Source organism: Rhinichthys klamathensis, unplaced genomic scaffold (assembly GCF_029890125.1).
Source record: "Rhinichthys klamathensis goyatoka isolate OS25496 unplaced genomic scaffold, OSU_Roscu_1.1 h1tg000201l_1, whole genome shotgun sequence".
Taxonomy (NCBI): domain Eukaryota; kingdom Metazoa; phylum Chordata; class Actinopteri; order Cypriniformes; family Leuciscidae; genus Rhinichthys; species Rhinichthys klamathensis.
In genome coordinates this window covers 49,765-62,047 of record NW_026606727.1, presented here as the reverse complement: position 1 = coordinate 62,047, position 12,283 = coordinate 49,765, and the positions used below count along the sequence as shown (strand labels likewise).

Genomic DNA, 12,283 nt, shown 5'->3' with positions numbered 1-12,283 from the left:
GACAGTAAAGACATTTATAATACTGCAAAAGATTTGTATTTCAAATAAATGCTTTTCTATTCATCAAAGAATTTTGAAAAAAAAAAAATTCCTTCATAGTTTCCACAAAAACATTAATATTAGTATTTTTAACTGTGATTAATAAGAAAATATAGCTGCAAGCAGCAATTAAGGGGCCAAGCACCACAGAGGCAGATTGAGGATCTAAAAATCAAGGCATGGAGCATCAGACCAACTGCAAAAATGAGTAAAGACATTTGGAGATGATGTAACGCAAAATGGTTGAAAGGCCATAAATACAATAATTTGTAATGTGCCATAATTACTCATTACTTTTGGCCAATAGGTGGTGGTGATACCATATTGATCTGGTGTGGTCAGTTTTGGGTGACAATTACACACATAAATGTCAATATAGAAAACAGCCAGATGCAGTTTGGCATTATGCCATCAAATTTGCTGATGCGGTACACAAAAACAATTTCGTCTAACGACACGAAATCTATAACGTTATGCCAGCATGGGCTGAAGATGTTCTAACTCGAATTTGGTGAAAATCGGACAAACGGTCCAGGAGTTTGAAAAAAAAATGGTGGACAGGAAGTTCAGCAGACTATGGCAAAATTGGTATATGTTCCTGGCATGACCTAAAGAATCTATGACTTCAAACCAATTTAATTTCAATAGGCAAAATTAATCAAAAGCTATTAGCATTTTTTTAAATATTATAATTTTTGACCACAAGGTGGCGCTACTCAAAAATTTTCTGTACCTTCAGGGCATGGTGCCGACGACACTTACCAAATTTCGTAACAATACGCCAATGCATTTGTAAAATATAGAATTTTACGACAAAATTCTAAATGGCCAACACACAAAATGGCCGTCATGTATAAATTGGGAATCATTCGACTCAGCATGCAGCACTGAATCTTAAGAGTTTTTCTTCTTCAAGGAGTGTGTCAACATCCAGTGCATGTGGCTGCATCTTGATGCCCAATGTTGCAGTAAGTGTCACAATGACCTCTAAACTACCAGCAAATCTTTTTTTGTGAAAGTAAAGGCAACATCTTTCAACTTAAACAGAGTCTCTTTGATTTCTCTCTCTCTCTCTCTCTCTCTCTCTCTAAATGTTTTAATTTTCTGAATCAGTTAAGCAGAACAATGCGAGGCAATCTTTATGGCGAGGTGAACGCAAACTACGTTAAGACGCTTGATTGTGGTATTTGGAGAGCCACCATGGATGGCTTTCTTGTGATTGCTTTTCTTTATGGCAAATGCTTAAAATAATTTAATATTGATTCAGAATGAATGCTGTTGCTGGATTGTCAGCTGACAACACCGTACCTGCGTATAGAACAAACTGCTGAATACACTGTACCTGCGTAAAGCACAAACTGTATCCTGTCTCCTATGTGGTTTTGGTTCCAGTAGATGGTACTTGTGCTTCCCAATTTCTCAGTGTCATTGGGTGCAGGGACAGCTAATGGACCAATCAGAAAGGAGCAGGCTGACCCCAGGTAGCCAACAAGTGATGCAACAGCGGTGGCTGTAGCCCTCTGATCAGGAGCAAACCAAGTAGTAGACAGGAGAGGGCCAGCACTCATAATGGTAGGACCAGCTAAACCATTTAAAAGTTGACCACCATGAATCAACCTGTAGATTTGAAGAAAAGAAAAAAGGGGGTGAAAGACACTATAAGTACAATATATTTTTTTACATTTTAAAACAAATAAAGAAAATATGGGTGTGCTTTTTCCTGTAAAAGTCACAGTCACAATGCTATATTGCACAATGCTATATTGCACTATATTTCCAGGGCATTGCTATGTGTTGATTAAGTAATCTGAGAGTTTTTAGGATGTTTATATGCAGTAGCTAGGGTTTTCTGGGAGGTTGTTTACTGGCCCAAGTCAAAAACGGCCCATCAAGTATCTATGATATTTTTATTTCTATATAGCTAGTTTCCTTGCTCAAATCAATGGAAGTCAGACAAATGTCTGAGAAAACATGTAACTAACTATTAACCATTTACATTAAAAAAACGGTTACAAATGCAATCACCCGAGTTTAGTTGGTTTCTAAACACAAATTGCTGCACTCCTCCATGTCTATCAGAATTGAGGTTTGATAGCAGGGGAAACAAAAGAGCTTTATCTGTGAGACAGAATGACTGAGTCCCAGTGGGGTGACTTGTGATAGCCTAACTGCCTGAGTAAACACTGCAGTGCTTGTCCCCAGAATAGATCTTCAGCATTGGCGAAGATGGAGAGTGACTAAAACAATTTTCCATTTTCTACAGCCCAGACGCACACAAAACCAGACCGAAATGTTATTTTACCTTCAAGGTAATCACTGTCATAAAGATCAAGAGGTTTCTTGAGTCAAGTTTTTTTCTAGTTTCTTCCTAGCAATTGTCAAACTGAATAAAATATTTAAAGGTCTATTCTTGTGTTCATGAAGACGTGAAGTTCTTCACTGTGGCTTGTGAAAGAGTGTCTGAGGGACGGTAAAAAACCTCTGAAGATGTACTAAGTGGAGAAATGATAGTATACTTTAAAACCAGCTCACAATAGCATTTGGTTTGGCCAGTACACGTCATACACAACATTTAAACAGCCCTTGGACCTTACAGTCCGCAAAAGATTTTGGTTTAAACTAACTCATTGATCATGCAATGCTCTCCTCAATCCACAATCAAATATTGTGTGAAAGCTCCCTCGACTATTTTTCCCTCTTTTGTTCAAACAAGTTGACATCAGCCTGTAGAGGAGAGGAAAAAAAACATTATTGATGTGTTAAGGCTATGCATCCAATCAAGTTCTACAGGATTTTGGTGCAAACAGAACGGTCACTTGGTAGCGACAATTCAAGGTCACCTCAATTCAAGTGAAACCTCTCCTTAAAAGTTTCCCTCAAAATTCTGATTTCGGATGTGCGCCTCTTTGTGAATGTTAGCAGGGTATATTTAAATAATTTAGCTCATATTGCTTTAGAACAAATCATAATTTCTATTCATTTTCCACTGAATTATGCAATCTGGTGAGAATATTTGCTTTCAGTGCTGTCGCCCTGTTTTCTCACTTCCCTGATCGCTGTTATGACTCAGAGGAAGATTATTACAAGCAATCAATGGTGGTTTACGGTTAAGTAGCGTAGTATTTATCTCGTCAATTGTCTTGTGTAGCTTGATGCTAATTGTAGCTATTCACCTGTTACCCATATGATTATATCTCAGCCTATGTTGTCAAAATAATTCACACAAGGTCGTAAGAAACTTGTTTTGTTTTCAAGAAAGCTTTTTGATAATAGGTGGGAATGTATATCAGGATCAAAAGGATGTGGATGGGCAAGCCATGAAATGCCAGAGTAAAGTATGCCACAACTTGATTTAGCAATGGTGTTCTTGTCATACAAACTAAGTAATGTCAATATTTCCAGCCACTGAATGTAAGCTTTTCCATATTCCAAGCTAGCTTGCTGGAATGGTGACGTCACACGCACAAGTCATGATTCGTGAAAGTATATGGATCTAGGAATGATTGGATTGTTGGATTTCAAATCAGTAGCGGTTGAGGCAACTGTGGTAACTGTAATATTATAACTGAAAATTAGTTACACTACTAATTACTGCAAAAAGTAGTATTTGTCTTGAACCGACCACATCAATGAGTGACTGCAATAAAAAAAACAAAGATACTATTAGCGGTACTAGAATCAAAATTTCAACATCAAATGTCATGCCACATCAATTTATCATATTGTTCTTAGGAGTTCATGGTAATATTAATACATTTTAATTTTTGATTTAAGGCCAGTTGTGTTGACATTTGTATGATTAACAATTTAAATATCATGTTGGGTCGCCGCATGATGTCCTGAAGCAAAGCTTGTCCTATGCTATAATTCTTCAGGCGACAATCCGCTAAACCTTTATTTAGAATTAAAGAGATAAAAAGGGTGAAATGAGTCTCATGCACAGAGAAATGTAAGGGCAGCAGATGAGTGGTAATTTAGCCTTAGATGATTCTGATATGGCACGAACAATAAAAGGGAGGATTCTCTGCTTTCTTTAAAAACTGCTGGGCTAACAGGATTCGAATGGAAATTTTATAACCTCCATGAAAGTGACCGAGTAACATGTTTTATAAATGGGGTGCTTTACACTGACAAAACCAATAATGGAACGGCCAAGATTTCAAGTCAAACTAAACTAAACTAAAAGTCAAATCCAGAATAAAAGAGGGACTAGGGAGAATTTAAACCATATTGCCAGCCTTAAAATCACAGTCCTTCATTTAATCTACAGAGGGAAAAAGAAATAGTATTCAATAAAAAGACTGCCTGAAACTTCAGTTCAGTTTGGCTTGCAGGGAACATTGTGGCTCAAACCAAGTCACTCCTCCTCACCGCCAAAAACTGACAAATGCACAACGGCCTTTAATTTGTGTGTCTCCTATTGGAAAACATCACAATCCCGGTTGATTTGAGAACAACAATTGGCATTTGTAATCAAACGCCATTGTAAATAAAAATTGTTTTATTGCTGCTTTTTTTCTATCATGATTGATTCTCAGCACAGAGTCATTCCGAGACCAAACCAAAGATTCTAAGATTTAGGTTAATAAAAGTAACTGAAAAATCGGAGAAATCCATAAATGGGCCGGATTAAAGAAACCGTTCACCCAGAAGTTTAAATGATGTCATTGTTTACTATTCTTCTTGTCGTTCCAAACACATATGCTGCTCCATAGAACACACAAATATATACTTAGAAGAATTTGTACACTGGTCTTTGGCATATAACCACTGTTCATATTGTTATCACATCAGTCAAGCAAAGTCTCAAGGACAAAAAACAAAAACATAAAAGCAGCATAAAACAAAAGTTTGAGGAACAAACTGATTGACATTAGTACTCATTATGAACTACTGTATTCAAAAGAGCTTTGTGTTAAAGAAAAAATATATAATATATAATAATAAACAAGACATTTTTGGGTGAATTTGGGTTTATTTAAACAAAATGTATTCTATTTGATTAAAAAAACATGCTTCCATTATAAGCCGTCTAAACTGAGCTAACTGAGAGTGATGTGGTCCAATTTACCCTTAAACCATGAACTCTAAAACAAAACAGCACATTCAGATGAGAACGACTCTTTCTAGTGTGGCATATCAATGAACACCATCAGTCACATGCTAGATCACTTGATATGCAAGATGGTTACATTTTAGTGAGGACCTTTTTACCATCAGTCACATGCTAGATCACTTGATATGCAAGATGGTTACATTTTAGTGAGGACCTTTTTACAGTTTATTAATGCAAGTGCTGACACCTAGTGGTAGCTAAATTCACAGCAGAAGTCACCACGCCAGGATGCAGGTGTATGGCCTCCTTCTACCTAACACCTTTTAAGTGTCTGTGACCTGAGCTTAACCAGAGGCTTTCAGAAGCACTCCATAATCCCAACTTTTATAGTTAAAACACATGTATCTAATGACTCAGGCAGTGTTAAACTCTCAAATGAATGGGGTCTAGGCTGTTACACACACAAATCGGAATATGTTGCACACGTGTAAAAAAAAATTTGCATCCTTTCTGAGCCACTTTCAAATGTTGTTTTAAATCAGATACATATCCGACATCAGGACATCTGACCTACGTCTAAACACGTATATCCGATTTCCCTTGGAATTCCAAGTCACCACAAGGCCAGGGCAACACATTTGCCCACAAAGATAGTTTTTTAATGTTGTATTTTGGAGCAGACATGCCTACATGAGCTCGCACTAAAACTCGCAGCTTTTTTATTGAGATGGAAACAGAATTTCGAAGGAGCATAGAAACTGTTTTTTAACCTCTGTCCAATGAATTTTATAAATAAAACAACCAACAGAATATTTCATTTTATTTTGGGCAGGGATTAATGTACACAGATATCAGCTGTGTCTAAAGTGAATGTAAAAAGGCTGGACAAAAAAAAAAAAGGTACTTTTACAGTTCTACCACCTGCTAATTTTAATAAAGCCTACATGTGAGATTTAATCATTATTCTTACACAGAGAGAAGACAGTCTACTTAATGTTTGCTGATGGTGTAAACTGTAAGCTGTACTGGCCATCTAAAATATATAACACACAACAGAGTCAAGTAACTCTGTATGAATCAATAGACTCGACACATTAAGTGCCCCCGTTTTGAAATCAGCCATTACATTAACAGTCACTTCAGGCAATAGCTGCTTGCAATGTATCTTTGTGTTTAAATGTGCTTGTGATACAATATATAAATATATAAAACAATCAACATAACCTCTGCTTTCACTCTCTCATGTAACCGTCCTAAAAAGCTTTTCCTGTTGTATCAAGCAAATGCACAATTTCAGATTATATAACTGAGAAGGTCAATGTGTCACTGTCTGTTCCAGTTTTGTAGGAGCTGTGAAACTAAGTTACATAGCATTATTTCATCCAAGTAACATAAAAGCAAAACATCAGCAAACATAAAAAATAAGAATTATCATAATGTTAAGATGAAAAAGAATGTACTTGAAAATGGGCCCTTACTACACAGTACACACGTTTATCCGATGCTTTAATAAAAATGGGAAATAACATAAATCAGATACAGATAAGAGTGTCAATCTGCATTATAGTGTATTTTCAGCAGTCCACAACCAGACCCAACTTCTCTAAATTCAATGAATGAATAATATTCTATATTCCTCAATAACAAATATGATTTATGCTCATTGATGTCTTATAATGTAGTTTTATATTGTCAGTTTAAAACAAAACAAAAAAACATTCTAACAAAGTTACATGCACCCAACGTGATTTAAATAACCTTGCTTAAATGTCCATTGGAGTGTAGTTAGCTCTTTCTAATCAAAACTAATAATAATAAAAAGGTTTGTTTCCTTTTCTCGTAAGTGCAATGAGAAGTTTGCTATAGTTATTTCTTTATGTGCTGATGTTAGCCACGTGTGAATGAAAAAGCTTAAAGAGATAAGGAGCAAGAGAAAATGGAAAGAGGACACAAAGCACAGTAGAGAACAGGAACATTCAATTTTACAGGTAAAAGAATCCTAATCTAAAGCAAACAGAGCACAGTCATCCTGTTAGAGTGTGCCACCACTATGTATTTAAACAAATGAAAAGGTCACATCTTTAAAGTGGTACAACCATGCAGCAGTACCCTGCACTTTTGCCAATGGATAACACACTTTCACTTATGCGTGGGGGCGCATTTCAAGTCGGCATAAATATTGTGAAAAATACATTTATTATCATTAAATTGTATTTATACTAGTGTGCAATGCCCGTGCAAAATCTGTTTTTAGTAATTTTTGGTTTGGTATGTTTGAGTTGCTGAATAGCCTATGCTACTATTACACAGGAGCCTAAACTTTGAGAAAACGATAACGGTAAGCGCACCAGAATAAAATATAATATTCAGAATAAACAGTGTAGCGGACTTACAGATTCAGTTAACATCCACAAATGAATAAGCGCGACGATTCAGGGAGCAGGCTATACAGTGAACTCAGAGAAAACGCTACGCTTGAGCAAACAGTTGATGAATAGGCTACTACAAATGATGGCCGTGAATAAAATATAATATTCAGATATTTTTTAAACCCTCTAATGTCAGAATGTTTATTTTGGGGAGTGGCCACTCAGTGTGCAGTGTGAGCCAGAGTGGCCAGTGGCTAGAGCGGCAAAAGCCAATGTGTGCTTCTTTTACCGATATATTTACCCATATCTTTTGCATTTCTAATCCAAACAACGTCAAACTCGGCAATGCACCACTCGTGCCCGTAGTAAAACGCCTGTCAAGTTTGAAATCCATCGGACTAACTGTTCGAAAGATATGCGAATAACAGATATGCCAGTTCAAAATCAGTTTTTGTTATTGTTGGTTTGGTGTGTTTGAGTGCTCATTGTTACAATTACACAGCAAAAGTTCAGTGACATTTTTATTGTTGCATGGTAGAAAGCAAATACTGACATAATGACATACAATAAATATGGAAAATGTAACTACATGGTTGCAAAACAATTTATAATGGTGATATTAGATGACATGTATTTGGGTATCTGTGTACAGGTAGCAGGAGTTTAGATTAGATTAGATTAAGATTAGTGTCAACTTTGTTGTCATTGTGCAGATTACAATTATAGAGACAATAAAAGACAGTTAGCGTATTTTATGTTTAGTTGGTGAATAGCATAGGCTACTATTACACAGTAGCGATAATGTTAAGCGTACCAGAATAAAACATAATATTCAGATATTTTTAAACCACAACCCTCTAATGTCAGAATGTTTATTTTTAAACCACAACCTTCTAAACCTCATCTAAACATCTTCAATGTGTGCTTCTTTTACCGAGATATGCGAATAACAGACGTTTCTGTAATTTATAGATAGATGCATGTGTGTCTGTGTATAGGCTATATATATATTATATTTATATATACTCTATATTATACGTGTGTGTGTACTGTAAACATGTACTGATGAAATGAACAATCGGTTGACAACTACATCTAACCACACAAATACAGCTAGATCACAAAAGCCATAATTATACAAAACAATATTGGTCTTCAATAGGGCTGCACGATTTGGGGAAAATGTCATATTGCGATTATTGAGGTCAATATTGCGATAGCGATATAATAAACAAATGGTTTCATGAGTCAACTTGCTTCGTTCTAAAGCAAAATGCACACACAGATTAGTGATAATTCTGAAATGTGTATTTCTCAACTCAAAATAGGAACAACTAAATGATTGATAACATCTATAATGATCAATAAGCCATTGATGTCTGGATAAAAATGAATACATTTTTTTTTAATAAAAGATGCTTCATATAGTTTAACTTATTGTGTACTATTGTGTGAGTCTTACCAGCGTCTGTAGTGCAGGTCTTTCAGGGGCACACTTCGAAGCGCTGCGCCCAGCACCATGAAGAACGCTGACAGCAGCAGAGATGCTCGCAAACCTTTGGCACAAGACAGAGAAGAATGAAAGAAGACATATCAGACAGATATAATATCTTGTAAGCTTTAATTAACTGATGAGATTAGTCGTTGATGTAGATCCATCTCCGAGATACTGGCAAATTATGCAGGCTTATCTTGAAGATATTAGGATTAGGAAATCAGAGAAGATGAGAATTTTTAATGTTTTTTTTTTTTAACCATCAAAAAGAATTAAATATGATTCATTGGTGACAAAACAAATGTTTGTTTGTCCAGGATGAAACATGAACTTTACAAATGTTTCTGAGTTTAATATAGAAACGGCGAACTGTGTTTTTTTGGCAGACATGGTTTTCACAGCCTGAGGCAATTGTTTTCATGTTGAATACAAAAGGGAAGGTGAAATGCTCCCATTCAAGATAAAGAGTGAAAATGTGGTTGGAAGCATTTTCCATCATATATTTACAAAAGAACATGCACTTTCTTATCACAGATACCAAATAAAGTGTGTTAATCTGTTAATAAACAGAACTGAAACGTCGACTAGGTGTATAAGCTAATGAATGAGGTGTAAAAACACGGGGGAAACCGAGCTGAAGACATTTGTTTGACATTATCATCAAGTCTTTGAGATATCTGAAAATGCACCTTATTTCCAGGTAAGATAAAGTGAAAGGCAGGGGGGAAGTTTTAAAAACACAAGCTTTCTGTCCTGTTTGACCAAACGCTCTTTTCCAAATGCGAACCACGCGACTTATTTGAGGAAGGCTCGAATTTTAATTTTCAAGGCTCAAAAACAGATTCCTCACACAATGATTCTTATCTTAAAGGGACAGTTCACTCAACATTATTTACTCCCCTTCATGTCCTTTGAAACCAGAATACTGTTATTTTTTCATGTGAAACGTAGGCCTAATCTTTATGCAACTATTACCATATTAGGATAACCATAAATGTTGTCTATTGCTGCATTCACGCCATGTCGAAATTAACCTTGTCTCAAAATGACAACACGTGACATCATATTCAGAACTGTTTACATACTCGTAATTATGCGTTTCTATGGCACCACCATCAACACCTAAATTAATCTGATACAACAGTCACACCTCTCAGACAATTCCAATCTTACGAGTTGTAATTACGAGCTCTACGCGGACATGATCGCTTTTTACAAGTTAAAATCACGTAGGCCTAATTGCGGTAATTACGACATGGTGTGAATGCACCTTTTATAACATTTGACGTCATACGATAACTTTGTGTGAGGAAAAGATTGAAATCAAAGCTGTTGTCTTCTTCTCTGCAGAAGTTTTAAAACTATTTGTGTTCTTATTCAGAACACATGGTGTAAGTTTTTGTTCTTAGAGGTTTTCTGTCCTTTTTGTCAGCAATATCTTTGGAGGGCTGAAATCATTGACCGAAACGACTTGCTCTTCTTCAATGATGTGTTCTGACTGTGTCGGTGTCTATTTTGTGCACACAACATGAATAAGTTACAAAAGGTACACGTGTTAGCAGTGTAGACGCACCAACAATGATGCTAGCTCGAGTAGCAGCAATGTGTAAAATGTGTTCAATTGAAATATCGGAAATGGCTTTACTACGACTGATGAACCTATGACCTATGAACAACGCACTGAACAGCAAACTGATTTGAAATACTCAATGACCAAATTTATTTAGCGGTTTCAGTTTTTGGTTCAATTAAAACTGGTTTCAGTAAAAAACTATTTTGGTGCATCACTATAATTTTAATTTTTGGGTGAGAATCCATGACTCCATGAACCCATGAAATTGGGTGATTTTTGCTGTAGAATCCATAATTTAAATTTGTACGAACAACAGAAACAAATTTAGGTTCAATATTTGCCTATATCTTGGCAAACAGCTGGCTCCCCTCAAAATATTTAATTTGAAGTTTATGAAATATCAGAAAAATTGAGATTCTATAAGGTTAAGGTTCCCTAAACATCGACAAACATTATGAAGAACAACATGAAGAACATGATAGGACATAGGCTAATTAACTTCCATTTTACTATTATATATTCTTTATGTCTGTTTCACATTTCATTCCAGGCTTCTAAGTCTGTAATTTCCTCAACTTAGAAACTGGCCGGCAAGCATGAATACAAAAACTGCATATGATGCCAGGCTTACATAATGACTTGTGTCATATGATGTTAGGGAACTGGTTTTGTGGCCTAACATGTGATGAACTACCTTTTAACGATTATTACTTTATGTCAAATGAGGTAATGAGTCCTTCTGTGTGGCATCCTGTTCAGCTAACCCACATAAAGCATTGTAAAAAACACAATAATTCGCAACATTTCTTATTTTTCCAAAAGGGTGTACTTTAAGTTACACATCTGGCCAGGCCACACCAATAGAAGTCTGAATATTCAAAAGGTACTTGGCTTTAACACATTTGTCAGAAATGTATGTTGTTATAAAAAACACAATGACATATAAAGAGGACATTGTATAAAATTATGATTAAGGGCTTAAGGTAATTACAAATTATAGTTTGGATACGTCACCCATAAAATGGTTTGAAAGACCTCTCTGTAGTGAACAACATGCATAAAAGAGATAAACAATTGCATAGACATCTCAAATTTGTTAAAACATAAATGTGTACATTAGACATTTAAATTATGAAATTGGCTCTGGCTATTTACTAAAACACCTTCAGTTATGTGGTATGATCCAAGACAATACATAAATCAGTCTAAATAATGCCAAATGTATCTGTCATCATTTATTTGTATTTACAGATATTGTTGCCATGGCACTAGACAAAAAGCAAAACAACTCACCTTTCTTATCCATCAACCAAATAAACAGCAGCCAGGGCATGTAGCCCACTGGACCCCACATCACCAGCACCGCGATATCTGTCGATGAGAACTCGAACGCATGTTTGGCTGAGATCTGGATCGGGCCCCAGGTGTTCCACACCAGTCCTTGCATAAAAGCCAACAATGAAAACATGGTGAGAACAAACCATCTTCTCCCATACACCCTGCTGAACACAGGCTGTGTGGTGTTTGTCGCCGGCTGGGATGGAACCAGCAAAGGTTCCCTTTCTCCCTCGGTGCTTTCCACGGCACCCATTGAACAGACGTGGTATCACGTTTTAAAATGTCTTTATGCTATCCAGCAACGTCTATAACATGACACGTTAAAAAACTAGGGCAGTCGCTCAATTGTCAGCTGCCCATCGAAACATAAACAACCGATGACACTCTCAGCAGCGCTTCAAACTTTATTGCGC

The 12,283-nt window shown here is 36.2% G+C and overlaps 1 protein-coding gene across 1 annotated transcript in view; it reads right to left on the bottom strand.

Moving 5' to 3' along the window:
• slc49a4 (solute carrier family 49 member 4) overlaps positions 1-12,283 on the bottom strand; it is a 41,299-nt gene extending 29,016 nt beyond the window's left edge. Inside the window, exons 1-3 of the mRNA XM_056263165.1 lie at positions 11,826-12,283; positions 8,927-9,020; positions 1,382-1,656 (exon numbers count right to left, since the gene is read on the bottom strand). Coding sequence (XP_056119140.1) covers positions 1,382-1,656; positions 8,927-9,020; positions 11,826-12,123 — 667 coding nt within the window. The 5' untranslated portion in view covers positions 12,124-12,283. The remainder of the gene's footprint in view (positions 1-1,381; positions 1,657-8,926; positions 9,021-11,825) is intronic.